This window comes from Ochotona curzoniae, unplaced genomic scaffold (genome assembly GCF_017591425.1).
Source record: "Ochotona curzoniae isolate NIBS_2020 unplaced genomic scaffold, NIBS_Ocur_1.0 contig_1, whole genome shotgun sequence".
NCBI lineage: Eukaryota > Metazoa > Chordata > Mammalia > Lagomorpha > Ochotonidae > Ochotona > Ochotona curzoniae.
Window position 1 is genome coordinate 27,541,528 of NW_024464918.1, and position 26,868 is coordinate 27,568,395.

General features: G+C 53.5%; 2 protein-coding genes across 8 annotated transcripts in view; one reads left to right on the forward strand and one right to left on the reverse strand.

Annotated features, from left to right (window-relative positions):
• The first annotated feature begins 1,349 nt into the window (after window positions 1-1,349).
• GPX3 (glutathione peroxidase 3) lies at window positions 1,350-6,926 on the forward strand. Of its 3 annotated transcripts, XM_040967148.1 has the most exons (6): window positions 1,350-1,445; window positions 1,800-1,817; window positions 4,237-4,390; window positions 5,418-5,535; window positions 5,713-5,812; window positions 6,155-6,926. In XM_040967148.1, the coding sequence occupies exons 1-6, from the start codon at window positions 1,350-1,352 to the stop codon at window positions 6,374-6,376; spliced, it is 708 nt and encodes a 235-aa protein (XP_040823082.1). In that variant the 3' UTR covers window positions 6,377-6,926. The 3 variants fall into 3 exon arrangements, with proteins under 3 accessions (XP_040823082.1, XP_040823021.1, XP_040823156.1); XM_040967087.1 differs by lacking the exon at window positions 1,800-1,817 and having other exon boundaries at window positions 1,350-1,436; window positions 4,237-4,436; window positions 5,386-5,535; XM_040967222.1 differs by lacking the exon at window positions 1,800-1,817 and having other exon boundaries at window positions 1,350-1,436.
• Window positions 6,927-7,548: 622 nt separating this feature from the next.
• TNIP1 (TNFAIP3 interacting protein 1) overlaps window positions 7,549-26,868 on the reverse strand; it is a 47,974-nt gene continuing 28,654 nt past the window's right edge. For 3 of the 5 annotated variants that reach the window (XM_040966812.1, XM_040966736.1, XM_040966649.1), the window contains 14 exons: window positions 26,233-26,316; window positions 23,599-23,790; window positions 22,475-22,569; window positions 21,691-21,814; window positions 18,483-18,572; window positions 16,402-16,467; window positions 16,083-16,214; window positions 14,753-14,881; window positions 12,720-12,851; window positions 12,199-12,324; window positions 11,605-11,670; window positions 11,042-11,233; window positions 9,834-9,924; window positions 7,549-8,249 (listed from right to left, as the gene is read on the reverse strand). In XM_040966812.1, coding sequence (XP_040822746.1) covers window positions 8,215-8,249; window positions 9,834-9,924; window positions 11,042-11,233; window positions 11,605-11,670; window positions 12,199-12,324; window positions 12,720-12,851; window positions 14,753-14,881; window positions 16,083-16,214; window positions 16,402-16,467; window positions 18,483-18,572; window positions 21,691-21,814; window positions 22,475-22,569; window positions 23,599-23,790; window positions 26,233-26,316 — 1,554 coding nt within the window. In that variant the 3' untranslated portion in view covers window positions 7,549-8,214. The remainder of the gene's footprint in view (window positions 8,250-9,833; window positions 9,925-11,041; window positions 11,234-11,604; window positions 11,671-12,198; window positions 12,325-12,719; window positions 12,852-14,752; window positions 14,882-16,082; window positions 16,215-16,401; window positions 16,468-18,482; window positions 18,573-21,690; window positions 21,815-22,474; window positions 22,570-23,598; window positions 23,791-26,232; window positions 26,317-26,868) is intronic. The other 2 variants (XM_040966897.1, XM_040966975.1) reach the window with 2 other exon arrangements.

A 26,868-nucleotide genomic window follows, 5' to 3' on the forward strand; every position in this document is an offset into this window, starting at 1 on the left:
AAAAGCAGTGGAGGATGGTCCAAAGTGTTGGGACCCTGCACCAGCGTGGGAGATCTGGAGGAAGTTTCTGGCTCCTGGCTCTGATTTGTCTCAGCTCAGCCATTATGGCCATTTAGGGAGTAAATCAGCAGATCTCTCTCTCTCCTTTCCATACGTCTTCCTTTCCAATAAAAATAAATAGAATCTCCATTAAATAAAATAAGAAAGATGAAACATTCTTTATCAGTGGAGAGTGGGCTCATGTCCCAAAGATCTCTTGGTCCCAAATTTCAGAGTAATAGGGTTTATAAAGGCAAAATCCACAAACCTGAAGGGGTTGAGGGGTGGGGATAGGAGACTAAGCTAATGCGGAACTACCTTAGGGATGAGAAATCCTAATTTTGCAAACTTTTGCAGAACCAGGTGAAACTCATATTTCTCCTAGTCGTGCTTGAACAGCTTAGCCAGAGGCTCAAGGATTCTTGTAAAGCAAGAATCTGGGTTGGGGTGTGTGTGTTGGGGGGGTACCTTTCCTAAGATGGAGCCCATTTCAACGTGGAGTTCCTCATGTCAGGCCTATTGGTTCACTCCAGACAAAGCAACAGACTCCGTGTTTGATTAGTTCAGCAAACCTTAAAGGTTTGTTGTGTGTGCTGGCCCCATGTCAGGTGGTGACCCTGGCTCCTACCCCCGGGACGCTCAAGGTGAGGTTTTCTCTTCATTTTAGAAGAATGTCAGAGCCAGAACAGGAACGACCTTAGAGCTCATGAACTCATCCCATCATTACACAGAAGGGGAAACTGAGGCTGGGAGAAGGAGGAAAAGTGATATGTTCAAACTCTGCATGTTCTGTTGTCTTTTGAGGTTTATATTTGCCCAAAGATACAAGTATCTGACTGCATATCAGTTTAAGTGTCTAAGTTCAGATGTCACTGACATTTTCCACCCTAACATCAAAGCAAGGATAGCCTCGGGGGTGTTTCTAAACACTCGCGCACAGAGAGCCTGGCTCTGTAGACCCCTTGTCCTGGCTGTGCTAGATCCGCAGCATCCGCCTCTTCCTGGCCTTTGGAGCCCAAAGAGGAGGGGGCCTCTTCCCACCGCGTCCCCACGCTCTTCACTCCCATCTCTCTTCCCGGACTTGCTTATGTCACCGTCGCCCCGGGGCCGGGCAGGGGGAGCGCTGAGGGCGGGCACAACTTGTCCTGGAGCTCTAGCCGCCCTGCGATTGGCTCCAAGGACCCCTGTCTGGTTAGGGATTGGTTCCGCCGTGCGCTTGAAAGGTGGCTTGGAGAGTCGGACACCTCAGACGGAGGGTAGCCAGGGATCTGCCGCGTCGAGGCGAGCCTGCGACTCACACCCAGTCCGCCATGGCCCGGCTGCTCCGGGCATCCTGCCTTCTGTCCCTGCTCCTGGCTGGCTTCATCCCTCCCAGCCGGGGACAAGACAAGTCTAAGGTGAGCCTCGTGGGGCGGGGACAGAGGAAGGAACCCTTCTGGTCGGGCTCACAGGTGGAGGGCTGCCTGTGACGCCGTTTGCCACCCACTCTGCCCGAACCCCACCCCATGACCATCGGTCCCTTTCCTGTGTCGGGGTTTACAGGTACGCAGAATGGTTAGGGGAGGAGGACTTGCCTTCCCACACTTATTCTCTTCCATGACTGCCTGGTGGGACAGGGTACGCAGGGGGCGAGGAGGAGGGGTCACGATGCTGCACTCACCTCTATACCCCATCTGCTCCCCTCTGGAGAGGGCGGAGAACTGAAAAAAGCCTGGAGACTTGGTCTCTGGGTTGACTATGCAGCTTTGCCTGGAGGCCAGCAGGTGGGAAACATACTGGTGGGCTTGGTGTTGTATTGCTCTGGGACTTTTCCTGCCCTGAAAACATAAGCGCAGGCTGCAGGACCCACTCGGAGGCCAGGATGTTTGCAGAGAGGTGGAGGTATGTCCGGAGGGAGGTTTGCACTGGCAGAGCAGCACCTGCAGGATGCCAAGTCCCTACTCCTTTCCTAACCTCGCTTTCTCCATCTGCAGGAAATGGGAGCGGGGCACCGCATCCATAGGCTCTTCTCAGAAGACTTTCCAGCTACTGGACAGTCTCACTATTCCCAGTCCCTAGTCAGTGTTGGCCTAGGAAAACCCAGTAGGTGGAGAAAGCTGGGGGTTGCCAGCTCAGGAGAGGCAAAATTCTTCGGTACTTCTGTTTCCTGTGCCCCTCTCCCCCCAGCAAGGGTGTGTGACCCTGAGTTGAAGTGGCAATGAGTGGACATGCTTTTCTCTTTAGATGGCATTGAAGGGATGCGTCCAGGTTGAGAAGACAGAAACAGTAGTGGATAGACCCGAAGAGACAGATTTCTGTCTCCAGCCTCCCACCAGTCTCTCGCACACACACACACACACACACACACACACACACACACACACACACACACACACACACTTTCCAGCATGCTTCTGTGGGCTCAAGGTTTAAGCTTGTGTGGGCTCAATCAAGGTTTAAGCTTACGTTCCGCAGTTTCTCTAGGTCTTTATTCCAGGGTCTTACAAGTCCATGATGCTGTTTCCAAGACTCCTCCACCTGCTTTCCTAAAAGCCCCTTGTTCTGTTCTACTCTGTTCACAATCAACTCAAGGTGGGTGCAGGCTGAGTTTCAAAAGTGGGGTGTGGAATAGAGGTTGGAGGTGGGCTGGGGAAGGTCAGCCCCATGGAGTTCGCCCCATGCTCTCAGCATTCAGCAAGCCAGAGAAGTGGTGATCTGGCTCTGCCTTGGGAAGGCTGAAGTAAGAATGGGCAGGGGGACCCTGTGAATAACTCACCCTAGCTACATGTTTTTTTACAGGGTGGGGAAGGATAGATGCCAAAGCAGGGCCTACTGCAGGGAGTCCTGCCTGTCTTCTGCACCCAGCTAGGGCCACACCCTGTCAACCTGGATGGCTTCCTTCACCAAGTGAGGCCCGAGTACCACGCCTTAACAGGCAGTTTTCCAGAATTAATACAAAGGGAGCACATGAAGTTGCTTCTCTAACTCCAGCACCCATCTCTGCCCTCTCTTAATCTCTAATGCTACTTTACACTCTTTTTACTTCTGGTCTTTGAACCTCTACAGCCAGAAAGGACCTTCCACATCAGTGGCTCCCAGTTCTTTCCCATCATGACCAGTCCACTTGTTGAACTGTGACCTTGATGCAATGGCAGCTTTGACAGAGCAAATTGTTCTGTAGTCTGGGTCAGGATGGAGGTGGGGGGACAATAGGGTCCTCGTAGCCATCCCCACTCCAGCAGTCAACCCACTCCCACCTTTCTCACTAATGGTCATCATGCCAAGCCAACTGAGTTAATACAGCTGACCCAGTTCAGGGTTCTCATTTTCTCAATAAGAAAACTGAGGCCCAGGAAAGAAAAAGGGCCAGTCCAACACCACAAAGAGCAAGTGACATGCCAGGATATGGGACCAGGTCTCCCAACCCACAGTGTAGCATTTTCCATTTCTCCTCGTCCTGGGATTGACTGAGGGGCAGCAGAAGGGAAGGAACAATGTCATTGTCACATCACTCATACAAAATAGCCAACATATGAGGGATCTTCCGAAAGTCCCAGGCAATGCTTACATATTATTAAAAACTATAAATGGTTTCAAAAGTTCCTGACCCCAAATAAACCTATTTTAAACTGTTTCCCCGCTTTGTGACATATCCTGTATACCAGGCACAGTTGCTTTACCCTCCCCATTCCTTGCTATCCTCACAACAGGCTCTTCTCCCTTCCCAACTCACCAACCTGTACCCCTGTTTTAAACCTTTCCAGGCAACACTCTCCATTTGACACTTCCTCCTTTCCATCCAATTCGCCTTTCACCATGGCCTGCTTCAGCCCTCACTGTCTACTTGTCACCCACGCAGGCTGCCTCAGCCCTGTCTTCCAGTGACCAAGCCTGCAGTGAGCGTCAGGGCACTGCCTTGGAGCCTGTCAATGTTCTGGAATTGACACGTGAGGTGGAGGTGATTAACAGTTGGTCATTTACAAGGTTGTGCAGCCTACTGTGGATGCCAAGTGCTAGCTAGGCGGTTATGAAGTGGGTTTACCACCATCATCTTCTGCAAGGCCTCAGAAATGTGTGACTCTAGTCCAAACACAGTGCACAGTATTGTCCAGGACCAGCCACTCTCCTCCTGGGGACCTTGTGGTAACTTGAGAGCACAGATACCCAGGTCCCCTTCTGGCTCTAACAGTCTGTGGGGCTGCACTTTCTTTCTTCCAGACAGACTGCCATGGTGGCATGAGCGGCACCATCTACGATTATGGAGCCCTCACCATCGATGGGGAGGAGTACATTCCCTTTAAGCAGTACGCTGGCAAATACGTCCTCTTTGTCAACGTGGCCACCTACTGAGGTCTGACGGGCCAATATGTGGGTAAGCACCCGCCTTCTTCCCCGGCTCTACTTGGGCTGTTTCTGAGGTACACTGTAATTATGGGGTCGACCCATGTCTTAACTCACTGTACCCCATGGCTTAGGTGTGATGATTAAATAATCATGAACTCAGACAGTCTGATATACTCTAGCAAGGCCCTGAGCACCCTGCCTTGTTCCTATGCACCTTGGTCCCCTTCAAACACTGGGATGAGGGTGACTGGGTTTGTGCTTGCAGCTTTCTGTTCCAAGACCATTTCCTTTCCCATCAGTCCCATCTGCCTTGGAGCTTCTAGAAAACAGAGCCTGAGATTTTGGAGGAGGGTTGTTGGTGGGGAAAGGGCTACATTTTTCAGGTCCATTCTGGTTACATCTTCTCCTGTTCTCAAGAGCCTGAGGGAGCATCCAGGCCAAAGGCACCTGCCAGCATTTGGGGAAGAAGCCTAGGGTGGGGAAATCTGAGCATAGTGGGTGGCAGGGACTGATGCCGCTGGCTGGCTAGCAGGAGCTAGGGGTAAGCAAGGGTGATGTGACCCTGAATGTTTGGCCTGGCGATTGCAAGCCAATTTCTAAAGTGGAGGCAGGATGGCTAGCTGGCCCCCTGGCAGTGAGTACCATGCCCAGAATGTCTAACTAATCCTTGCAACAAAGCATTGGGTATGGGAGGCTGGCTAGGTGCTAGCATAGCACACGAGGTTGGGAGCACTGAGAAAAGTGGGGAGCTATGCCAGGACCTTCTAGGAAGAAGGTAGAAGGATTGTCAAGCTTTCCACCCCTCCAAGGAAATTCTCTGCCTTTTTCCAAGGGAGGGACGGTTCTTGCTCCAGAAAAATTACTCTTAAGAGCTCTAAAGAGCACACAGCCAACAGGCCCAAGTGGGTCTCTTGGCCATGGATGGGACTTGACTCTCAGTGCTGTCCCTTCCCAGGCCTCAGTGATTTCAGCTGTACATTGGGTAAGCAGAGAGGGGTGAATGGATGAGGCAGGGCTCACCAGACCACACCATCTCTGCTCTCTCCTTGTCCCAGAACTGAATGCACTACAAGAGGAGTTTGCACCATTTGGTCTGGTCATTCTGGGCTTCCCCTGCAACCAATTTGGAAAACAGGAACCAGGGACTAACTCGGAGATCCTACCTGCTCTCAAGTGAGTGCTCCCTCAGGACCCACATTATGCCCATGCTCCTCCAACCATCACTGGCTCCCATTGCCCACTGCTAGGCAACTGCAATTCTAAACCCTCCCTTCTATTCTGTGTCCTTTCACTCCACTGCTTGGCTGTGTGCCCACCTTGCTGGGACTCATCTAGGAATGTTTCCTGTAGGTATGTCCGGCCAGGTGGGGGTTTTGTCCCCAACTTCCAGCTCTTTGAGAAAGGGGATGTGAATGGTGACAAAGAGCAGAAGGTCTACACTTTCCTGAAGGTGAGTCAGCGGTCCCTGCATTGGAGCCTCTCTGCCCACTGGACAGAGCTGTGGCTGCTCCCAGCTCCAGCCCACCCAGAAGCAATATCCATGCCAGCCACCCCCCCCCCCCCGTTCCTAGGCTTCTGCGAGAGTTTCTGGGTGTCACACTATTGTTGCAGCTCTGGTCCCTGAGAGGGCCCCAGGTGGGCCAGACAGCTGGGCCTGGCAGTCTTCTGGCTCCCAGTTGGTGCTTCTGTCTCAGTGTCAGGTTGCCTTCTTCCCACAGCCTGCAGGGGAGGTGTGTGTGTTTGTATTGGGTGGGGAGACCAGCTTGATACTGTTGTCCTTACCCTTCCCCAGAACTCCTGTCCCCCCACCTCGGAGCTCCTGGGCTCACATAGCAGCCTCTTCTGGGACCCCATGAAGAACCATGACATCCGCTGGAACTTCGAGAAGTTCCTGGTGGGGCCAGATGGTGTACCCATCATGCGCTGGCACCACCGGACCACGATCAGCAATGTCAAGTTGGACATCCTGACTTACATGAGGCGACAGGCAGCCTTGGGGGCCAGGGGGAAGTAACTGACAGCTGCCCTCCCGTCCATCCTGCCAAGACTGGGGGCTCTGTTCAGGAAGGAATCCACATTTCTAATCATACCACATACCCACCACAGCCCCATCTCCTACTAACAAGACCCCAGCCTGACATATATACACGTGACACATTTGTGTGTGTGTGTGCGCACATGTGTGTCTCCCTGGAGGGACATCCAGCCTGGAAACTACCAGCTGGGTGCTGTGTGGAGAGATGGAGATATCTCCTTCTCTCCAGCTCTTCTGTCCTTGAAGGAAAACCATTTATGTGTCCAATTCTCTTTACTGTAACCTGAACCTCGACCCTGAGGCCTTCACCTCCCAGTGCCTCCAAATACCATCCAGCAAATCAGAGTCTACCACGCGACCCAGCCCACCTCCTCCTTCCTGAAGGTGCCCCCGACCCCATTCAGCTTCCCACCCCCATCCCATAGTGCTACCCGAGAACAGCCAAGGCAGATGTGAGAGGGCAGGCCACACACCCCATGTCAGGGATGGTGTCTCCATGAGGGAGGGGTCCAAAGCCCATGTGGGCGGACCTCCCCTGAGCCTGTGTGAGGGGCCAGCCCTTAGTGCATTCAGGCTGAGCCCCCGGCAGAGACACCACTCCCTGCTCCTCAGAGGATGTGCCCTTTCCCTCCACCCTGGCCTCTGGCATCAGACTCATGCTCCGTCTCTCAGTAAAGGCCTTTCTGCAGCAGCTGAGCCTCCTGTGGTGCATCCCCCCAAGTGGTCACCCCCACTGCGGGCAGGGGCGGGAGACAGGTGTGGAATGGGGAGAAAAGGAATGAAGGTGAGCTTTGGGATCCTGATTTTGGCTTCCACCTAGGCTCACTCAGCAGCTGGGGTTTCTAAAACCAGCTCACATTGCCTCTTGTGCTCTCATAGTACTCGAATGACATGAGGTGTTCTACTTGACAGATGAGGAAACCGAGGCTTGCAGAAGGGCCAGGTCTTGCTCGTGTTCTCCTGATGAGTGAGAGCCAGGATTTGAAGCTGAGGACCTGTGACTCTGAGCTTGGGCTCTTGGATGCCATGCTCTTAGGGGTTATCAGAAAATGGGGGAAGGTGACTGGAATGGGGACAAGGGACATAGCACTCCTACTGGCTGAGAGGATTGCCAGACAGGACAGAAAAGAACACCCATCACAGAATGCTAATCTCCATCCAACCTGGATTTATGTCCAAGGTTTGTGCAAACAGCTGCCCAGGGAAGGACAGCTGCCACTCCTGACTTCTGCCACCATAGGCCTCTAGCTATGGGGCCAAGGGCCTGGCCTTTGACTGGCAGCAATGGCTCTGGCAAGGCTACTGCAGTGCAGCGGGCCCAGTGGCAGGGCAACACCGTGATGTGCGCATCTGCTCTGGCGACAAACCTACTCTCCCACAGCTCTGCACAGAGCGGCAGGCATGGATGTGGGACAAGTCCTGCTATGGCACTTGAAGCAAAAGTGAAACACGCACATGAGTTGGGCACCACTCCTGGGAAGACTTAGCAAGGAAGGGAATCCTGGCCACATCCCCTTCTTAGGACTGACGTCCCCTGCTGGCTTCAGCCAGGGATAGCAGTTAGTTGGGCATCACTTCTCTCCACTGGGGCAGGGTGCTGAGTTTCTCCTGGCGGTACCCATAGGAGCCTTGTGGGTGGAGCATCCTTGGTCTTAGGAAGAGTTTCGGGTGGACTGGGAGCACCCAATGCCTCCCATCTTGGCCTTCCACCCAGCTGAGGCTCTTGCCACACAGAACACATGGTGTGAAGTTTTCCCATAACCTGGGGTCAGCTGGCGCTGGAAGGTGGTGATGGAGCCAGATGACACAGCCTGCTCTCACTGAGGCCCCTCGCGGTCATTTTTTGTGGACCCTAAATAAACAGAAATTTTGAAGATTTAAAGGTGACATGGAACAATAAATTCAAAAGTCTTATATGGAAACTGATATAGTAATAGCAATTATAATCGCTCTGAGAATACTTCAAAGAATTTCATGAGGAATGAAGTTAAATGGTAAGTTTATTCTGGTGCAAAAAAATATCTGAAATCTGTGGATATAAAAATATCTTTAAAACTTTTGTGTAAAATGCCTATCATAACAATTATGTAAGATTTCATTTTTTAAATACCAAAATAAACTTGTCTTCTAATTCCATATTTCTATAAACTTCCCGAGTACCTACGTGGAGGTCTGGAGTGCTGCTGAGAGCCAGGTCTGGGGGTGGGGGGCAGTATGGCTGGCATGGCTGGCATTTCTGTGCCATGGCCCTCACCCAACCTTGTGAGCAGGCAGCTTTTACCCACTGTGTAGGTAGAATCTGGATGCAGCAGATTTTAAAGTGATTTGCTCAAAGTCCCAGATCTGGAAGAGGCAGAGCTGGGAGGTGAGCCCTGAGCCCAGGAATGGAGCAGTTCTAGGCAGCATGTCAGCCCTACCTACCAGGCTACTGCTGCCACTCACCCAAGCAGCCTCCAGGGCACCACAGGACCACGAGGCTCTGTAGGGACTGTTGGGAAATGAGGCAGCAGCCACCAGATCCTCCACGCCTCACCCCCTCTGAAGTGTGTGTGCTGCAGCCCTGCTCCAATGGCCTGACAGGGTTAGCTCCATTTCTGCACACCTGAGACCCCCAGGAAGACTTCTGCAGGCCAAGATGAATGTAGCCTTCCTGGGACTCCTATGATTCTGGTCCCAGAAGTTCTACAGGAGGGGCAGCAGGCTCTGCACCCCCAAGTGCTCTGCAGGGAGTAAGGCTGGTCCCTGGGCCTGGAGCCTCCTTTTGAGTGGCAGACATAGCTGCAGTGTCTTCCACTTTTCAGGGCCAGAAGGGGCTTCTCAAAACACAAGACTGGCCATGCCACTCTGCTTTAAAAATGCCGAAGAGCTCCATCCATGTTCAGCAGCCTAGGACACAGCCAGCTCTCCTCTCCTACTCTGATCTGAGGGCCCTGTACTGTCTGGATCTACATACCTTCTAACTTTGCCGTGTCCCTGTCTCTTTCCCCACCTCGCTCTCAGCTCCTGCCCGATTGGCCTTCCCTTGGCTCCTCATATTGGTCCCTACCCTCCCTCCTACCTTGCATCTGTCACTCCCCTCCTCCCCCACCTGGTGAATGCCACCCATTCTGAGGGTCTCATGTCATCATCTCGGGGGGCAGCTTTCCTAAGCACCTGGTCTGGGTCAAGTGTCCCTGCTCTCCTCTCCAGGGACCTGCCCTTCTGCTCTTTTGGCATCCCAAGCAGCTGGTACGATGCCTGGTGTGTTTTACTAGGGTAAATGAATGAATGGTTTTAGTCCCTTGGCCTACAGTTCCTGTCACTCCCCTTCCCATCACACTGTGGCAGAAAGCTGGGCCCCTCCTCCATCAAGATCCAAGTGACAACATCCTGCCCCACTTGGGGGGCCCTTCTAATACATGAGTCCCCTCTTTTGGGGCCCACGGACCATGCTCACCTTGTTCTGCCGGCCTGGCTGCAGGCGGATCCATTACTTGGGAACCGTGGTTCCGCAAGGCTCCACAGGCTGGAAACCAGGTGTATTCTGGCTGTGGTGACAAAACTGGTACTTAACAATCAATAGCCATGCTGGAAAGGCACGGCAGAACCACCGTGCCAGGGCCAAATTCAACATGGAGCAACTGACCCAGGTATGGGAAGAGAGATGTGGCTCAGGGGGGTTAGCTGACTTGTTGAAAAGTGGACAGGCTTAAACCTGAATCCAGGCTTCTGCAACTTCAGAGCCAATCTCCAGGTGCCACATTCCAGTCTAGGGTTTAAGGCATCTATGGAAAATGGTCAAAGGAGCAGAGGCTGGCCACTGCCCGGGGGGAGACCGAGGAGAGGCTGTGGCAGGACTGGAGAAGGTGACAGCAACTCTTTAGAGAAAGAATAATAAGAAGGGCAAATAAAATAAGCGAATGAGAACAGAAAGAGAGAAAAGCTGGGCCTGGTACAGTAGCCTAGTGGCTAAATCCTCACCTTGCATCAGCCCTGGGATCCCATAACAGCTGCTGGTTCGTATCCAGCTGCTCTACTTCCCATTCAGTTCCCTGCTTGTGGCCTAGGAAAGCAGTAGAGGACAGGCCAAAGCCTTGGGACCCTGCTTCCACATGGGAGACCCGGAAGAAGCTCCAGGCTCCTGGCTTCAGATTGGCTCAGCTTCAGCTGTTGGGGCCACTTGGGGAGTGAACCAGTGGGTAGAAGATCTGTCTCTCCTCCTCCTCCTCTCTGTATATCTGCCTTTCTAATTAAAATAAAATAAATCTTAAGGCAAGGAAAAAAAAAAAAAGAAGAAGAAGAGAGAGAGGAGCCAAAAGGAGAGGACTAGGTGAAGCTCTGGAGCCAGGTTACATGTGAGTGGTGTAAGAAGTCAAGGCCAAACTTGGCTAGCCCTGGCTGGGGTTCACAGGAACGCCTCCTTCCTGCCCTGCATTCTGATTCGGCCTTCTCCATCCTAACCCCTCCCCCCTGGTGACCCTGACTGCTTGGGGCTGCGTAGTCTTCACCCTCAGGATACCAGGAAAGAACCAGGCCCCAGACACCTGCCTGTGCCACTCAGGCATCTCCAAAGCCACATTTCTGCCCTGCTCATTTGACGTTCCTCCCTACAAAGTGGGTGCAATATGTGCGTGTGTCTTGGAGGGAAGGAGAACACAGACTCACCAAGTGGAAGAGACGTGAGTTTGGGAGCGGGGGCGGCTGTTCCATGGCCATGGCAGGTGGAGGGTAGCGGATCTGGGACCAGTCATCGAAGCCATGGTGTGGTACCCTGGCTGGCATTGGAGGGTAGGCGTAGGGGTAGGCCCCGCACAGGTGCTCCGGGTGGGGTTCCATGTGATAGCGCTCTCCCGAGGCCTGCAAGAAAGGCTCTCGTTTACCTCAGGCCACCCCCCAGGGACATCCACGTAACGCCCTCCACCTAGCAACTTAGCTCTCTGACAGCTGGCACACAGCCTGGAAGGGAGGCACACAAGCATGGTAGAGGCATGGCAAGGTGGGAACACACATGGAAAGTGACTGTAGGGGCTGAGAATCTCCACAATGAACATAGCGAGCACGTCCTGAGCACCAAGGCAGCGTGATGACGGCTCAGAGCCTTTACCTGTGTCCCTCAGTGAGCTGGCAGGAGCGTCAGCACCCGAGCACACACTGTCTCTCCCATCAGACTGCAGTTCCTTGAAGAAGGCAAGGCGAAGCCAATGCTGCCTCCTCCCTCAAGCTCTCACCTTTGCTTTCCTCTTCTGCTGTCTGACGACTTCTTTCGCCTTCTCCTCATCTTTGAGTGCTTTTAGCTGCAGATGGAGGAGGGATGGTGGGGAGAGAAGATTGATGCACAGTGCCTCCTGGCCAGGCCTGAATCTAGGTTCACCCTGCTCAGAGGGTGGATGGACTTATGCCAGGTTACCAGTGTGTGCTTTTGCACCTGGAGCAGTGAGTGGCAGGTGAACGCCCCACATCATGGATAGTCTGCAGCCAAGGCAGAGGGTCTGGTGAGCCTGGGCTACTCTATGCTTCCACAATCAAGTCTTTCACTTCCATTCTCGGAATGGCTTGGGGCAGTTTGCTACTTTGTGCCTCTAAGACATCAAAAGTGATGTGCAAAGTCAGTGGGAGACATCTGAGAGTTAAACTTGCACAGGGAGCCAGAGGCAGGCATGGATTTTTCCAGGTCACAGAGAAATGTTGGGCACCAGGGCTGGAAGGAGAACCGGTAAGTATCTGGATATCCAGGCTCCCAGGCTCATCGGGGATCCTCTAACCCAGCCAACCTGTCCCCATGAGGTTGGGCTAGTACCCCTCCCTGGCCCAGCTGCCCTCACCTGAGCATTAGACATGGTGACCTGGGCCTGCAGCTTCTCCACCTGCTTCTTGAGCTCCTCCTTCTCCTCATTCATGCGCTCTCGGTCGCTGCGCTCCCTTTGGAAGTCCTCCTCAAAAATCTTGACCTGGAGGGGCCGATAGGTGGAGTGAGGGGACAGGGCAGCCCAAGTAGAAGCCCCTCCTGTGCATAGCTTCTATGCCAAAATGAAGTCCTTGGACAGCAGGTCCTTGAGCACTTGGGATTTCGGTTTCTGCAGGGGATCTTGGACCTAGTCCCCCCTGGAGGCAGAGAGAAGGGAGAGAGCAGGGTGGCCCAAGGTAGACTGCAGCACAGGTGGGCACCTGGGTAGCTATGTCACAAAAGTGGCTGAGGAACAACTTCAGCTGGGAATACACTGCTGGGAAGGAGAAGCCTTTAGCCAGCCAGCAGCCCGGTCAAACAGCCAGCAGGAAGAGGACTTCCCTTGACAGGTTCCCAGCTGACCACTCATCCTCCATGACTTCCTCCTGGGCGCCTTACCTGCTGTTTCAGCAGCTCATTCTGTGTGACCAGCTCCTGCTTCCTTAGATGGCCTGCTGCTGCTTCCGGGCTTCCGAACGCTGTTGCTGGAGAGGACGGGGAGGCCTGTATGCTCAGGGCTTCCTCCAGGGCCTGGGATTAGCGAGAGAGCAAATAGGACCATCAGCAGGGTGAGGACTCTGCAGGAGTCTTTCCTCAGGGATCCCCCTTCCAGATCACAATCACTGCCACGATCAGGAATATTTCATAAATGCTATCCTACTTACATCAGTGCCCAGTACTGTGAGGGAAAGGCTGACCGTCACCTGCATCATACAGCTGTCAAAAGTCAGGCTCAGACACCTGGCTTGATTTGTCTAAAGTCACACAGCAGCGCATGCTCTTAACCAGCAGGCCAGGTGGGGATGCTCCTGTGCAGGAGGCATGCTCCCTTCTCTGAGCAGGTGTGGCTTGGCTCTTGGCACCCAAACCCAGGAGAGTAGACGTCCTTTAGGGGCCACTCCTGTGTCCTTGATAACCCCTGCCCTGGGATTCTTCAACCTCCACTGGATCCCTCCACTGGATCCCCCCAGCCTCTCCCCACTCCGCCAGCCCTTCTGCAGTTAGATGAGACAGCAGTGTAGCTTCCACTTCTGTAATCTTTTACCTTCTGACACTGCAATGACATAAAATGCCAACCAACAGCACTTGGAAAAGACCAAGAGGAAGGCACCCTTACTCTCTCAAGTTTGCTTTCCTCCTTCTGTGCAAACAGGGTGCTCGCAAGTCTCAGGAGGTTGTCATTAACTGTCTCCCCCCGGAACCCTGCTGACATGTTACCTCAGACCTATGGACACCTCCTGGACTGGCCACCCTCACCACCATCTGGACTTTAATGCCCCCCAACAGCAGGGACTCTGCTCGCTGTACCCCAAAGGGACCCATAAGCAAAGCAGGCCATCTGCCTTGCCTCACTCCTCCAGATGGCCTGTCTGTCCCCATAACCCCTACAGGGTCATTCTCATTATCACTAACAAGGACAAATTCTGCTCAGATCCAGACCCAACTCCTCCAGCTCACCGCAGATCATTGTTTTCTCTGGGTCCCAAGGGGTCCAGCCAACACAAGTACCAAGCAGAAAGCTTTGCCCTAGCAGGCCTGGGGCCCAGTCAATGCTGAACTTGTGCCACAGCCCACTGGGGCCAGGGGTGAGGATGTTGAGGGAAATAGGGAAAAGCTGAGACACAAATTTCCCAGGCCTTGCATGCTTCCTTTGCAAGCTGCCTCCACTTGCTCGTTTCTTTAACCCTTGGGGTGGGAGGTGGTGAGGGCCAGAATGATTCCAGCCAGAGTACAGATGGCGAAATTGAGGCCCAGAGAGGGAAGAGTGGCCAGGCCAGGATGGAATCAGGTTCCCAGGCCTGGCTCACCCCACGGCCACTCGCCTGGGCTCAGAGCAGAGGGTTTCCGAGTTACTCAGCCTTGGGACTCCCTGCCCACATCCCTCTTTGCAAGGGCAGGACCCTGGGCTTCAGCTATTCCCCTCCACATTTCCTGAACATGTGCTGGGACCAGGTACTGGGATTGGCACACCTCCCAATGTTCACTACTCAGATGGAAGGCACAGAATTTAGGGCCAAGGGCCCAGGGCCCCCGAGAAGGCATATGAATGGAGTGGTGGCACTCTAGGAGCACACAAAGGAGCAACATGAATGAGAAGTGGGGACACTTAGCTGGGAATGAGAGGTTAAATCTCAACCCAAGTGACAAGCACAGGTAGCCATGGAGGTCAAGGGGAGGCAACACTGCCAGAGGAGGCAGCAGGTGCAGGGGCATGAGGGGTTGGTGCAGAGGATGTGAGCCCAGGCTCTTCCCAGGGTGGCATGCTCTGGCTGTAGAGAGGGTGCAACAGTGACACCAATTCAGGGCTCAAGCAGTCACCTCTCCCCAGCTGAAGGGGTGCAGGCAACAGCGATGGGGTGGCCACTGGGTGCTGGGCTCAGGGAAGCCTTGCCCATTCAAGGCAGCATTGCAGGACCAGTCACAGTACCCACCTTGTTGAGACGTTGGATCTCCTTCTCCTGGTACTCGCGTTGCCTGGTGAGCGGGTTCAGCTGCTCCTGCAGGTGCTTGACCTTCTGGCGCAGCTCCTTGGCCTCTGCCGTCAGCTGTTCCTTGTCGGTCTGCAGGGAGCACAGGACTGGTAAACAGCAAGCCTCTTTGGGAGGTTGGGGACTCCCTGCCCTGCTGGTTCAGCCCTCACTCTAGGCGGGCCTCCCCCCTCTCTCCCAGCCAGCATCTCGGTCCCTGTGGCCATCACAGCCATGCCCAGAATGTCCCATCCTCCAGGAAGAGGTGTCCTCATGGAGACATAACATCTGGAGGCTGACGCTAGCTCCTCCTACAGCCAGCTGGGGCCCTGGGCACTGCCACGGCTCTTTCCTATCTGAGCTTAATGATTTGCCATGGTACAGAATTCTTCAAGTGAGTGACAGAAGAGCCCCAGGAGGGCTGGGAACCCCCAACTCTATGCAATTTCTAGAAAGGAAAATCATGGTTTCCGCTGGAGTCTCACGGGGTCTCCTGTGACCTGTGAAGGTGACAAACTATGGTGAGGTCCAAAGGACTTTTCAGCTTTTAGAGTTGCTGACCCTAAGGGCCAGAGAACAAAGAAACAAAAGCAGCATGCGGCAGAAAATATTCCTCTGCAAGAATTGTGAATTATTTCAACTAAGAGGAAACCAGAGAGGGCTTCAAGGCAGAGGCGCAGCTCCCACACCCACCACCAGGGCACCTCTTGACAGCCACAGGCAGAACAGCCAGACACCAGAGGCCCATTCTGCTCTCCTCTGGCTTGGCGATGGGGAAGGGACCAAAGAGCCCAGGTGTCTGGTTACAGGTCACAGCAACGTGTGTGTGTGTGTGTGTGTGTGTGTGTACACGTGTGGGAAGGGAACAGGGACAGCAACTGCCACTAAATCTAGTCCCTGCAACTTCCTGGTCACACTTGCCCTACTTTGACTTGTCTGCCTCTGCTAACTAGCTGTTAGCTCTGATGACAATGAAGGAAGGAAGGAAAGAAGGAAAGGATGAGTAGAGCTTTTCAATGTCACAAGTCATAATCACCATTCCGCATACTTAGCGGAACTCCACCCCATCAAGTGCCATGCAGCAGGCCTGCCTGAGGCTCCTGAATGTTCGTGGCTTGTGGCTTCCCTGTATTGGGCTCTGAGGTTTTAACTAAGTTCTGTGTGAAGAGTATTTGAAAAGCCACAGCTGGAACTCTTGATTTCCCACCTCCCACCCCTGGCTTGTTCACAACATTGAACTCTGGGCTACGGGGAAGGGAGTGTTAAAACTGTGGTGCACCAGGGTCATACTCACCTCCTCCATTTCAATCTTGGACTTGGCCAGGAGGAGCTTGCGGTCAAAGTCGCGCTGCTTCTGCTCCCGCTCGGCCTCCAGGTCCGTCACCTGCTTCTGCAGGTCTGCCAGCTTCTGCCGCAGCTCAGTGATCTGGGCGGGGAGGTCAGGAGGGGGATGTGAGGGCAGGGATGCAGGATGCTCCCAGCAAACATGCAGGGCCCCACGGCTCATGTGCGGCCAGGTCAGAGCTCAGCCCGGGCATTCTCCAAGCTCTACCAAGAAGGAAGCAAAGAGATGAAGAGTCGGGTACCCTGAGCCAGGAGCCCCCCGGGGTTACCTTCTGCTCGTACTGCTGCTTCATGGACCGGAAGTGCTGGTCCCACTGCTTGTTGACTTCCAGCAGCTGCAGGGAGAGGCTTGGGGTTAGAGAGAGAGAGAAGTGGAGAAAAACAAGCAGTGCCAGCTCACTGCCCTTGCACACCAGTTTCCCCTGGTGCATGTGGCACATGTCCAGGCGAGGCTGCAGCTGCTGCCTCAGTGTCTCACTTCTCACTAACTCCAAGCTCTTCCAAGACATTCACCAGTGTCCAACGCTACACTGTTTGCTAGGCAAGGAAATGAGCTTAACTGTAAGACACAAAACTATGCAATTACGGAGCACACGCCTCTGAGGACAGCTTGGGACCCTGTCTTCCAATTTCATGCTTTCACTGTTTTCAACCCCCTATTTCTACTCTGAAAGATGTAACTGACAGGGACACTTAGACAAGTGAGCAAATACACAGGAAGCAGATCATCTCAGCAATGTTTATATTACAAAAACCTCCAGAGGCTGCCCTAAGCAGGTAAGCCAGTAGGTTAGGGAAATTACAGTATAAGCGGCTAATGGGTACCCATTGAGTAAACAAGGCAGCTACTCCATTTCCTTAGTTCTCAGATTACACTAATTATTGGCCATACCCTTGCTGTAATAATTTCTTGGGGAAGAAAAACATCACATCATTAAATCAATAAAACAATGGGAGAGGGTCATGCAACACAAGAAAAAATTACACAAGGGGTCTTGGAAAAGCTCACAGAAAATGCATATCATGAAAAAATGTAGTTTTTCTTTTTAAAAAATGTTTATTTATTTTCATCTAATTGGGAGGTAGAGCTACAAAGGTGGAGAGAGAGGGGATGGGGAGGGGGGAGAGAGAGAGAGAAAGTACCATTTACCACTCTATTCCCCAGATGTCTGCAACAGCCAGGGCTGGACTGGGCCAAAGGCACGAGCCCGGAAGTCCATTTGGGTCAGCCACGTGGACAGCACAGGCCCAAGCAGTTGGACCTCATCTGCTTGCCTCTCAGAAAACACTAGCAGGAAGCTAGACTGGAAGCAGAGCAACCAGAACTTGATCTGGCACTTGGTTATGTGCTGCAGGCTTGTGCTACTGTGCCACAACATCCGTTTTCATAACTATTTTAGAATGAAATGAACTTATCTTTTAATTCCACTGTTGCAGGAACTTCTGAAGTACCCTGGTGCATGACAAAAAGTACTAAAAATTGAAGGATGATGGTATGTGCTATTGGCATGAATAAATATTCTCAAAGACAGTTCATTTTAAAAGAAGAACGAAGGGAAAATATAGAGCAGAATTATGACACTATTTTATTTTTCTGCCCTAAAATGCTGAAGAACATGCAACGAACTGTGATCAACTGTGGGTATCTCTAGGAGGGAAGATTTGTAACTTTTTATCATGCTCACTGCATTATTTTTGAAACCAAGAAACATTTGAAACAACACAAAAAGAGTGCTGAAGGACCACTGTGGGCAGAAAGGTGGGATCGGGGTGGGTGATAGTGAGGGGGGCAGGCAGAACCACCACCCACAAAGGAGGAACTGGGCTGTGGGGAGTTCTGCTAATGTGCCTGGAAAAGCAGTGGACAATGGTCCAAGGGCTTGGGCCCTACAACCACATGAGACCCAGATGATCTTCTTGGCCACTGGCTTCAGCCTGGCCCAGCCCTGGCTGTTGCAATCATCTGGGGAGTGAATCAGTGAATGGAAAATGTCTGTATTCTCGGTCTCTCCCTCTCTCTCTGTAACTCTGCCTTTCAAATAAATAAATCAATATGTTTTAAGAGGGTGTGGGATCCTCTCCTTCCTCATAGCCCCTCCCCAGTGCCAAAACCTGCCTAACAACACCACCACGTCCCACCACCCAGGGTTTATTTACATGGGAGCCTGCCTATACTCCACCTGCCAGCCCCAACGAGTCTGGGTCCTGCCCCACATGCCACTTCCGGATCTCAGAGAAAAGCAGCAGATCTTCCTCAGGAAGATGGTTCAGTGGTTGCCATGGCAACTCCCCAGGGTGACAAGGACCCACAGGTGTAGCAGAGAGGAACTGCCACACCCCTGCCTCTCACCTCTGTGCGCTGCTGCTCCAGCATCTTCACCTTCTTCTCGGCTGAGGACAAGGCCCCCGTGTCTGGGAGCTTACCGGCTGCCACGCCAGTCTGGGGAGAAACACAGAGGCATTCCTAAAGCACCAGCACACGTTCTCTCGCTCACTCTTTGCTCAGCTCAGCACCCCCCCAGATATCATTACTCCTCTCAGCTGCCAGGCACCACGCTGGTAATGACTGCTCCCCCTTCTGGCCATCCATTAAGAGGTGGCTCCCCACCGAGACTCATCGTGGCTGCTGGACGCCGCCCCTCCCCTTGGCACCCCTTGGGACAGCCACCTTCCTGCCTAGTCTCCACCTTACCCCTGCTACACACACAGCAGCCACACTGCAGTCCCCTGGCCACCAGAGTAAGACTAAGATATTTTCTACTGTTTTAGAACAAGTTATTTAAAATCCATTTTTAGAAAGACACAAATAAGTAAGAATATGTATGCATACACTGACTTAAAAAAAATTAATAAATCAATAACCGAGGAGGAAGGGACAGCTGTTGCTTAAAGAATCCCAATTGCTAAGTACACAAAGAAGGAGAGACTATTAAAATCCCCATGAGAAAAAAAAAATCCCCATGAGAACACTACAGTAATGACAGCTGCAGGTGGGATTCACCGATGGTAAGTGACGGCTTATTTGCATGGTCTGTCTCTCCTCAACAGTAAATGCTCATCTGTCACAAAGTGAGTGTAAATCACTTCACTGCGGAGAGACTCGACAGATGCCACCTTCACGGCCAAGGTTAGCAGCCCTGAGACACATGGACATGGGGCATGCTGACCCTCTGTGCACTCAGGCACACATGGGATGGCACTGCTGTGGTTAAACCAGGAGAAGACATCGGATGAGCCCCCACTGGGGAACACTCAAGGAGTCAGCTGTCCAGAATAACTGGAGAGAGCCAAGGTCCCAGAAGTGGAGGACCCGTCAGGAACTGCCAGATTGATGGGAGCCAGAAATGCAGACAGCTTCATGCAGTGGAGAGCCCTGGATCCACTGCTGGTTCAGGAAAGGCGCATGAGCAAAATGCTGGTGAAATCTGACGCTGGCAGGACAGTGCTGGTGGGGACCCCCCCCCCCCCCCCCGCCAGCTGTTACCACTGTCTCAGACAGATTCTGTGGAGCGCTAGTGCCACCTACAGGCCACAGCTTGGAGGTACACCATGGTACCTGGGAACAAGGCCCAGGGAAGCCTGCTATCTCACAGCCATGAAAGTCAAGTTGCTTTGGGAGAAGGAGAAGAGGCCTGTTAGCTCCTGGTGCTGCGTGCTGAGCCTTCACAGAGGGTTCAGTGTGGAGACGGAAGAAACAGCTAGGGAGTCGGTCCATCCGCCATTTAGGAAAACCCAACAGCTGAGGGTCCCCATTTGCTGTGCTAAGCCTGCTTTGCGAGCATGGTACCATCCCTGGGTCCTTCCAACTATTTATGGCAGCAGGAGATCCCAGCACAGAGAGAGGGCATGTATACAAACCTGGTGATTAGTGAAAGAAGTTTCTGAAAGCTTAGTTAGTTGTATGGTGCCATTGTGAATTCCTACCTTTGACCATAAAACTGCACAAAGATGTCAACATTAGCAGCTAGCATAGTGGCACAGCAAGCTAACCCTCAATCCCATGGTGCTAGCTTCCCATTTGGGAACCAGTCTATGTCCCTGCTGTTTCACTGCCAATCCAGCTTTCTGCTTATGTCCTGGGAAAGCAGTGGAGGATGGCTTAAATCCTTGGCCCCTTGCACCCACGTGGGAGAATGGAGGAAGCTCCTGGCTCCTGATCAGCTCAGCTCTGGTCATTGTGGCCATCTGAAGAGTGAGCCAATGGAGGAAATATTTCTCTATCTTTCCTTCTCTGTAAAATCTGCCTTTCAAATAAAAATAAGTGTTGAAAAAAAAGTATCAGCATTACAGGATGGGGTTGTGGGAACGCTCCTACAATTCCTGTGTAAGTCTCAAGTGATTTTACAATCAGAAGTGACCCTAGTGGTGCTACTGTCCCCATTTATAGAAGAGGAGACTGAGGTCCAGAGGGTCAGGGTGCCTGTTCCAGGCTGCGGTACTAGTCAGAGATTTCTCTGGAATACATGCTGGCTCTGGCGGGGCTGGCAACACCAGGCTGCCTGGGAAGTCATTTGCACTGGCTGAGCCTCTGGGGCAGCCCAGCAAAGTGAGTGGACAGGAAAGAGACTTTGGAAAAGCAAAGAGGCCTGGTGCATGGAGCCCCACACTCCAAGTGGTCAGGGAAGCCGTACGTGACCTCTACGAGAAGGCAGACAAGGCAGGATCTGATTGAGAGGTGAATGGAGGATGGGAAGGCCTCTGTGGGCCAAGGTTTAGTGGACAAGGGATGAGCAGACGCTTGCCACTTACGGGCCCATCTGCTTGACAACAAGCGATGCGAGGATCTTGATGACATCATGTTGAGTGGCTCCCAAACCTATGCCATCGCTGTGAAATGGAGCAGTCCCAGCTGCCACCTTACAGCAGCAGACAGCAAGCCCTGGGCAAACCATGGAAGGACTGAGCTATGTGGGGAGTTACGATGTTACACAGTTGTTGGGTTGTGAGAGTCACTGAGCCCCACTGTGCAGCTGTTAAACCACATTTAAGGGAAGAAAAACCTGTTGGCTCAGAATTGGCACTCAGGTCAGCAGAGATGGCAGTGGCAAAGACTGGCCCTGGGGAATGAAGGCAGCACTGCCTTGGGACCTGCAGGTGAGGCAGGGCTGGCTGTGCAGGCCAGGGAAGAGGCTGGCCTGGGCACTGCAGACCTTGTCCATCCTGACCAGCATCCTCTGCTCTCCATCTCAGAGCTCCCCAAGTGTGATCACTAGTGCTTAGTCAAATCCCGAGGAGCTTGCTCAGCCTCACTCACACTCCCATTCTGGGCCGAGAGCTGACCTCTTACACTGACATGGGAAAACAAGGAGGCGTGGAGAAAATGCTCCCACACAAAGGCCGCAGCACCACCTGCTCTGAGCAAAGGTCACGGAGCCGTGTGAGGGCAGCAGCTGTGGCTGTTCCAGGGAACAGGATGCAGAATAAAGGCTGAGGAGGGGGAGCCCCAAGGGTGTAGCCATGGGGCCAGCTAACCGCCAGCACCTCCTGCCAGTGGAAGAGCCTGGGCCGGGGGACGAGCCCACCATTAGAGTCTGAAGTGTGGCTGCGTGACCACTTACCTGCTGCAGCCCAGCCACCACCTTCTTGCCAGCACCTTCCACCTTTGGGGAGCCTGGCTGTCCCAAGGTGCCCTCTCTGTGTCCACTGCTCATCAACAGCTTCCTGAGTTCCATATTTTCCTCCCTGTATTGAAGCAGACAGGTAAACAAGTCACAATGCTGGCCTTAAAATACAGAGCCTGCAGACTCCAGACCCACTGTCCTAGCAGGTCCAGCTGAGTCCAGGGACATAAGGTAAGACCTTGCCTAAGGCCAAGAGAACCAGAGAGGGCCTCTCACAGCCAGCCTGCTGCCAAGCCAGGACTCCCTAAGAAGTCTCTAGCCCCCAATAGCAGGGTTCCGCTGGACAGAGGGATGTGGCCTGCATAAGTGCAGGGGGCCCTTTGAGGGCCAGTGCTTCTCCAAGCCTCTCAGGGAGATGTGGTATCGCAGTACCCCAGACCTCACTTCAAAATCACCAACTCAGTGTCTCACAAGGAGGCAGGGCAGGAGTGCCAACTTGGAATGCCATCCGTGGCCCTAAGCTGAGGGTCCAGGAAAGAGGTCAGGGAATAGAGTAGCACAGGGCAGCAACCAGCAGTGATCAGCAGGGTCTGTGCACTGTCTCCCAGCTGGCAGGACAACTGCTGACAAGCCAAGGAGGCAAGTTCTCCAGGAAGGGTGCGGCCTGAACTGACCTTCCTCTGTCCCTCAGGGCACTCCGTAAATACACACTGCGCAGGGATCAGAGGCCCAAGCCCTGATCTCTAAGGTCCTTGCTCTTCTCCCAGGGGCCTAGACTCACCGTAGCTTCTCAGCAGCCTGGTCCCGCTGCTCCAGGCCCTTGTCCAGCTTGGCCTTCAGGGCCTCGTTCTCCTTCCTAAGCTGCTCACAAAGGGTCTGCAGGGCAGATTAGGGGGATGTCAAGAGGGGACACTGAACGCAAGCTGTGACTGCAGTGAGGACCGGCTGACCCAGGGTCAGGTACTTTAGGAAGGGACAGACTTCAAGCCACGTGGTTGGCACACTACAGCAGCAGGTGCTTGGACCCCAAGGAGGTCCTGCCAGGGCCTCAGTTACACCACCTTTGGAATGGTCACCAATCCTAAGTGAACCCTTTGCACCCTCCAAAGCCTTTAAGACCAAAACCTTCTGTCCACTATGGATACCCAACATCATAAAGCCCTAATGGTGACCACTCTTCCAGAACTTACTATGCTCTAAATTGAGATAGCTTCTTCAGGGACCTAGCTTCTCCACTTAGCAGAGCAGTACCATGAGGAACAGTGAGGCTCAAATGGGAGAAGAGACGTAAGGTCAATCCCTATTGCAACTGACAAGCACATAACTGCCAGGCCTGGCCTGATCTAACATGGACACCCTGACCATTTCCATACCACGGTAAAGCTGCTGAATGGATTCAATCAGGAAGGCAGCTGGGGATGATGCTGAAGGGCATGGCTTTGGATTCCACCACACTGAGGTTCCAGATGCAGTGCCACCACAGACCAGCAGGGTGACCCTGGGCCAAGAGCAGTCACCTCGGAAAGTCGGTTCCCCAGCTGTGACATGGAGATGGTGATGCTCCTCCCCAGGGCAGAGCCAGGAACACTCCAGGACTGGCTGTTTGTCCCCTCTCCCCAACCTTGCACCTGAAGATTAAAGGCAGGGCCACACCCCTGTTCCCAACCTCAGCCTCAAGGGCATCCCCAACCACATGATTTGCATTGCCTACCCTGTATTTCCCCATTTCCTTCCTCTTCCTCCATCCCTTCCCACAACTTCCTTACCCTCCTGACCGCTCTGATTAGAACCCCAGAGTCTGTCTGCCACACAGCCCTTGGAAGTCCCCATGGTGGCCCTGGGCCCTGAGAAAAGCTGGGGCACAGGGAGGAAGTGGCTCTGGCAAAGCCGCAGGGCCTGACCCACCTGCAGGATGGAGGTGCGCTGCTCGTTCTTGTGCACCTTGGAGGCCAGCCGGTTGAACTCGAGGGCCATGCGGCCCAGGTGGGTGAAGAGCTGGTTGTGGTCGGGCTCCTCAGCGCACACGCTCAGGGTGGTTTCCAGCCGCTGCAGGTGCAGCATCAGGTTGCTGTCCTCATGGGGCAGGGGGCCCAGCTCCTGGAGGGAGAGAGGGGTGGGCGATGGGGACAGAGACCACTTGTCACCCAGGGATGAGGAGGTGTGCCACCCCATTTGTCTTCTGCTTCCCCATTCTTCATGACTCAGTTTCCCTGTGGCTTCAGCTCAGCTCAGGGGACTTCTCTAGTTACACAGGTTCCCTGTTTGAGGCTGACTCATGGGGCAGGACCCAGGATGCCTAGGCTGCTGGCTGGCTTCACAGCAGCAGGGCCACCTTCCTCCCACACGCTGGCCCTGTGGCATGCCTGGGGTGCATGACTAGCTACAGGACCTCAGCATCCTCATCCACTAGAGGTGTGCATCCTCCCTGGCCTCCTTTGCACCTGGCAGTCTCATGAGGAGAGATGCACATGAGAGTAGCAAGCCCAGGAAAGGGACTCCAGCAGATCTATCCATTTCTGAAGCCCAGGGAACCTCAACTGGGCAGCCACACCTCAGGTCTTACAGATCCAAGCTTTTACCAGTTTCTTGGAGCACCCAAGACTCAAAACAGGCTGAGAATCCCAGTTAGTAAACTGGGTAGGAATGGAGCTTATTGGCATCTCCGTTCCAACCCCCAATTAATCTAGAATACTCCTACCAAAGGCACTGCCTTAGTTAAGCCACCACCACACCCAAGGGCCCACAGTGGTCCCTTACTGCTCATGAGCTCAAGTGCAGTGCCCCAGCCAGGTGTGAAGGCCCACAGCAGGGTTCTCCTGGACAGCAGCAGCCAGCTGGGTTCCCCACCCTCCCTGCCTGAGCTGCCATGTCCCTCTGGGTTTCCTCTCCACAGGGTCCCTCCCTTGCCCCTATTAAGGCCTGCTTCCCATTCTGCTTACTGCCTATGGCTTAGCCCCTCCATAGGACATCCCTGAAGCATCCATGGGACCCAAGAGACATAAGCACTTCTGGGACTTCAGGGCTCAGACTAGGAAACCAAGGTGCAGGGCGGAGGAACTCGCCCACAGCTATCTGGTGAGTCACTGCTGAGTGAGGGCTGGAACTGGCCTGCCTGACTCATGATCCAGTGCTCTGTTGGGCTGCCCTGTGGCTCCCCCGAATTCTGTAGCAACCTAGCCTTTAGTGAATGCTTTTTCATACTGTCAATGCCTCCTTCTCACAAGAGACAATGGTGTTTTCCCAGTTCTGCCTTCAGTCCCCACTGTCTCCCTCCACCAAGGGTCTGAGATGACAGTGCGACCCAATCAGTGTAATGTCCCAGGCGCATTTCAAACCCTCTGATTTCAGGCTGCAGAGGGCAGGGAGGTGGTCTCGTCTGGTCTCAGCACCCTCACTCAGGAGGGTGAAGAAGAAACACAAAGTCACAGAGCCAAACACAGGAGCCTTCTCCTACAAGAAACCTGACCTCCCGAGCCAGCATCCCAGGGGGCCAGGGCAGGTCCCAGGAGACATCCAGGACTGCCCTGCACAAGACAAGCCTCTCCTCACCAGGGGAATTCAAGTACAAGCTACACAGTCAAGGTTGCGGACCTCGCCCCCGGAATCTCAGACACAAGAGGCAGTCAGTGAGCAAAGAGGAAGGTCTGAGACCTCTCAAACCTTTCATGAAATGAACAGGAGAAGGACAACAGTGTCAGTGATGGGTTAGACGCCTGCCCTACTGCCTCTCAAGTAGATGAGAATCATAAATGAGCAAACGTTGCTGCTCACATAACAACAACAATGCTCAAACTGGGAAGGGAGACAGGAACATAGGAATTTAAGATCTGGGAAGAATCGTCCAGACCTTCCACAGTGATTATTGAAAATCTCTGGTCATTTTAAGGAGAAACAGAAGGAAGACACGACTGGGATAAAGGCAGCATGCATTGTAAGATATAGAATGAGAAAGTGGATCTCCAGAGCTGGAAGACTCCGTGTGTGTGTGTGTGTGTGTGTGTGTGTGTGTGTGTGTGTGTGTGTGTGTGAGAGAGAGAGAGAGAGAGAGAGAGAGAGAGAGAGAGAGAGAGAGAGAGAGGGAGAGAATGAATGTACTTGTACATGTGTATACATGTGTGTGCATGTGCACATGTGTGTGCCGCACAGGAGGGGGAAGCCTGAGAGGAACCAAGAGCCTGCCCTGGAGTTAACCCTTCTGCTTTAGGTGGCTCTGGGCCTTTTGGGCCCTTCTACTTCCCAGGCTAGGAGCTGAGTCACAGTGCGTGGAGGTGTCCAGCTCATTGGTAGAGGCCAGCAGAGCTGGTCAAGTGCCCAGGCTTTCACAAGCTGCGGATGCCGACGTGCCCTGACTTGGGGAAGTCACCAGCCCAGGATTTACATACGTGAGCGAGAAGCACACCCCTGGTCCAGCCCCTCAGGGTCTCCACGTGACCCCAGGTTCCCCAGGGGCACTGACTGTGCCTCTCACACAGGAGCAGGTGACTGAGTTGGAGAGGAAGGAGGGTGGGGGGTGTGCCCGGGGCCACGCTCTCCACTCACCACCGTGTTTCTAGGGCAGGCGCTGCTCTCAGGCGGAGAACTCTGCTCATCGGCGGGGACAACTTCAAACTCAGAGGAGGTGCCCTGTGCAGAAGGGAAGTCAGTGGCTGCACAGGAGAAAAACCCCCAGCAAGAGGGGGCGGGAAGGCCTATAGCAGAGAGCTGCATAAGGAGGGCGGAGCCAGGCAGGAACCCAGCTCCTCAGGGCAGCCCACCCTGCAGGGGCAACTGTCCAGATAAACCTCCCCAGTTCCCGAGGCAGTGTGCCAGCAAGTATGCCATAACCTTTGGTGTGATTATAAGGCACATCCCCACAACAGCCAATCTCCTCATTTGCAAAAGGGGGACCCCGCCCAGCTGACCACGAATCACCAGCACTTCAGGGATGTGCTTTTTAAAAATCCTGTACATTTCAAACATTTCCAGGCACTCTACTGTCTCCCAAGACAACCCATGAAGAGGGTTGGAGAGATTTAGCACCTTCAGAGTGTCGAGGAAACTGAGGTCTTAGAGTTAGGGAACATGAAAGCAAGGACCCAGCCCAACCCCACAGAGCCACCATTCCTCCCACAGCCCCAAAATTGTCTCCTAGGCCCAGATGCCTCTGCCCATCCCATTCAGGCCATACAGACAGCA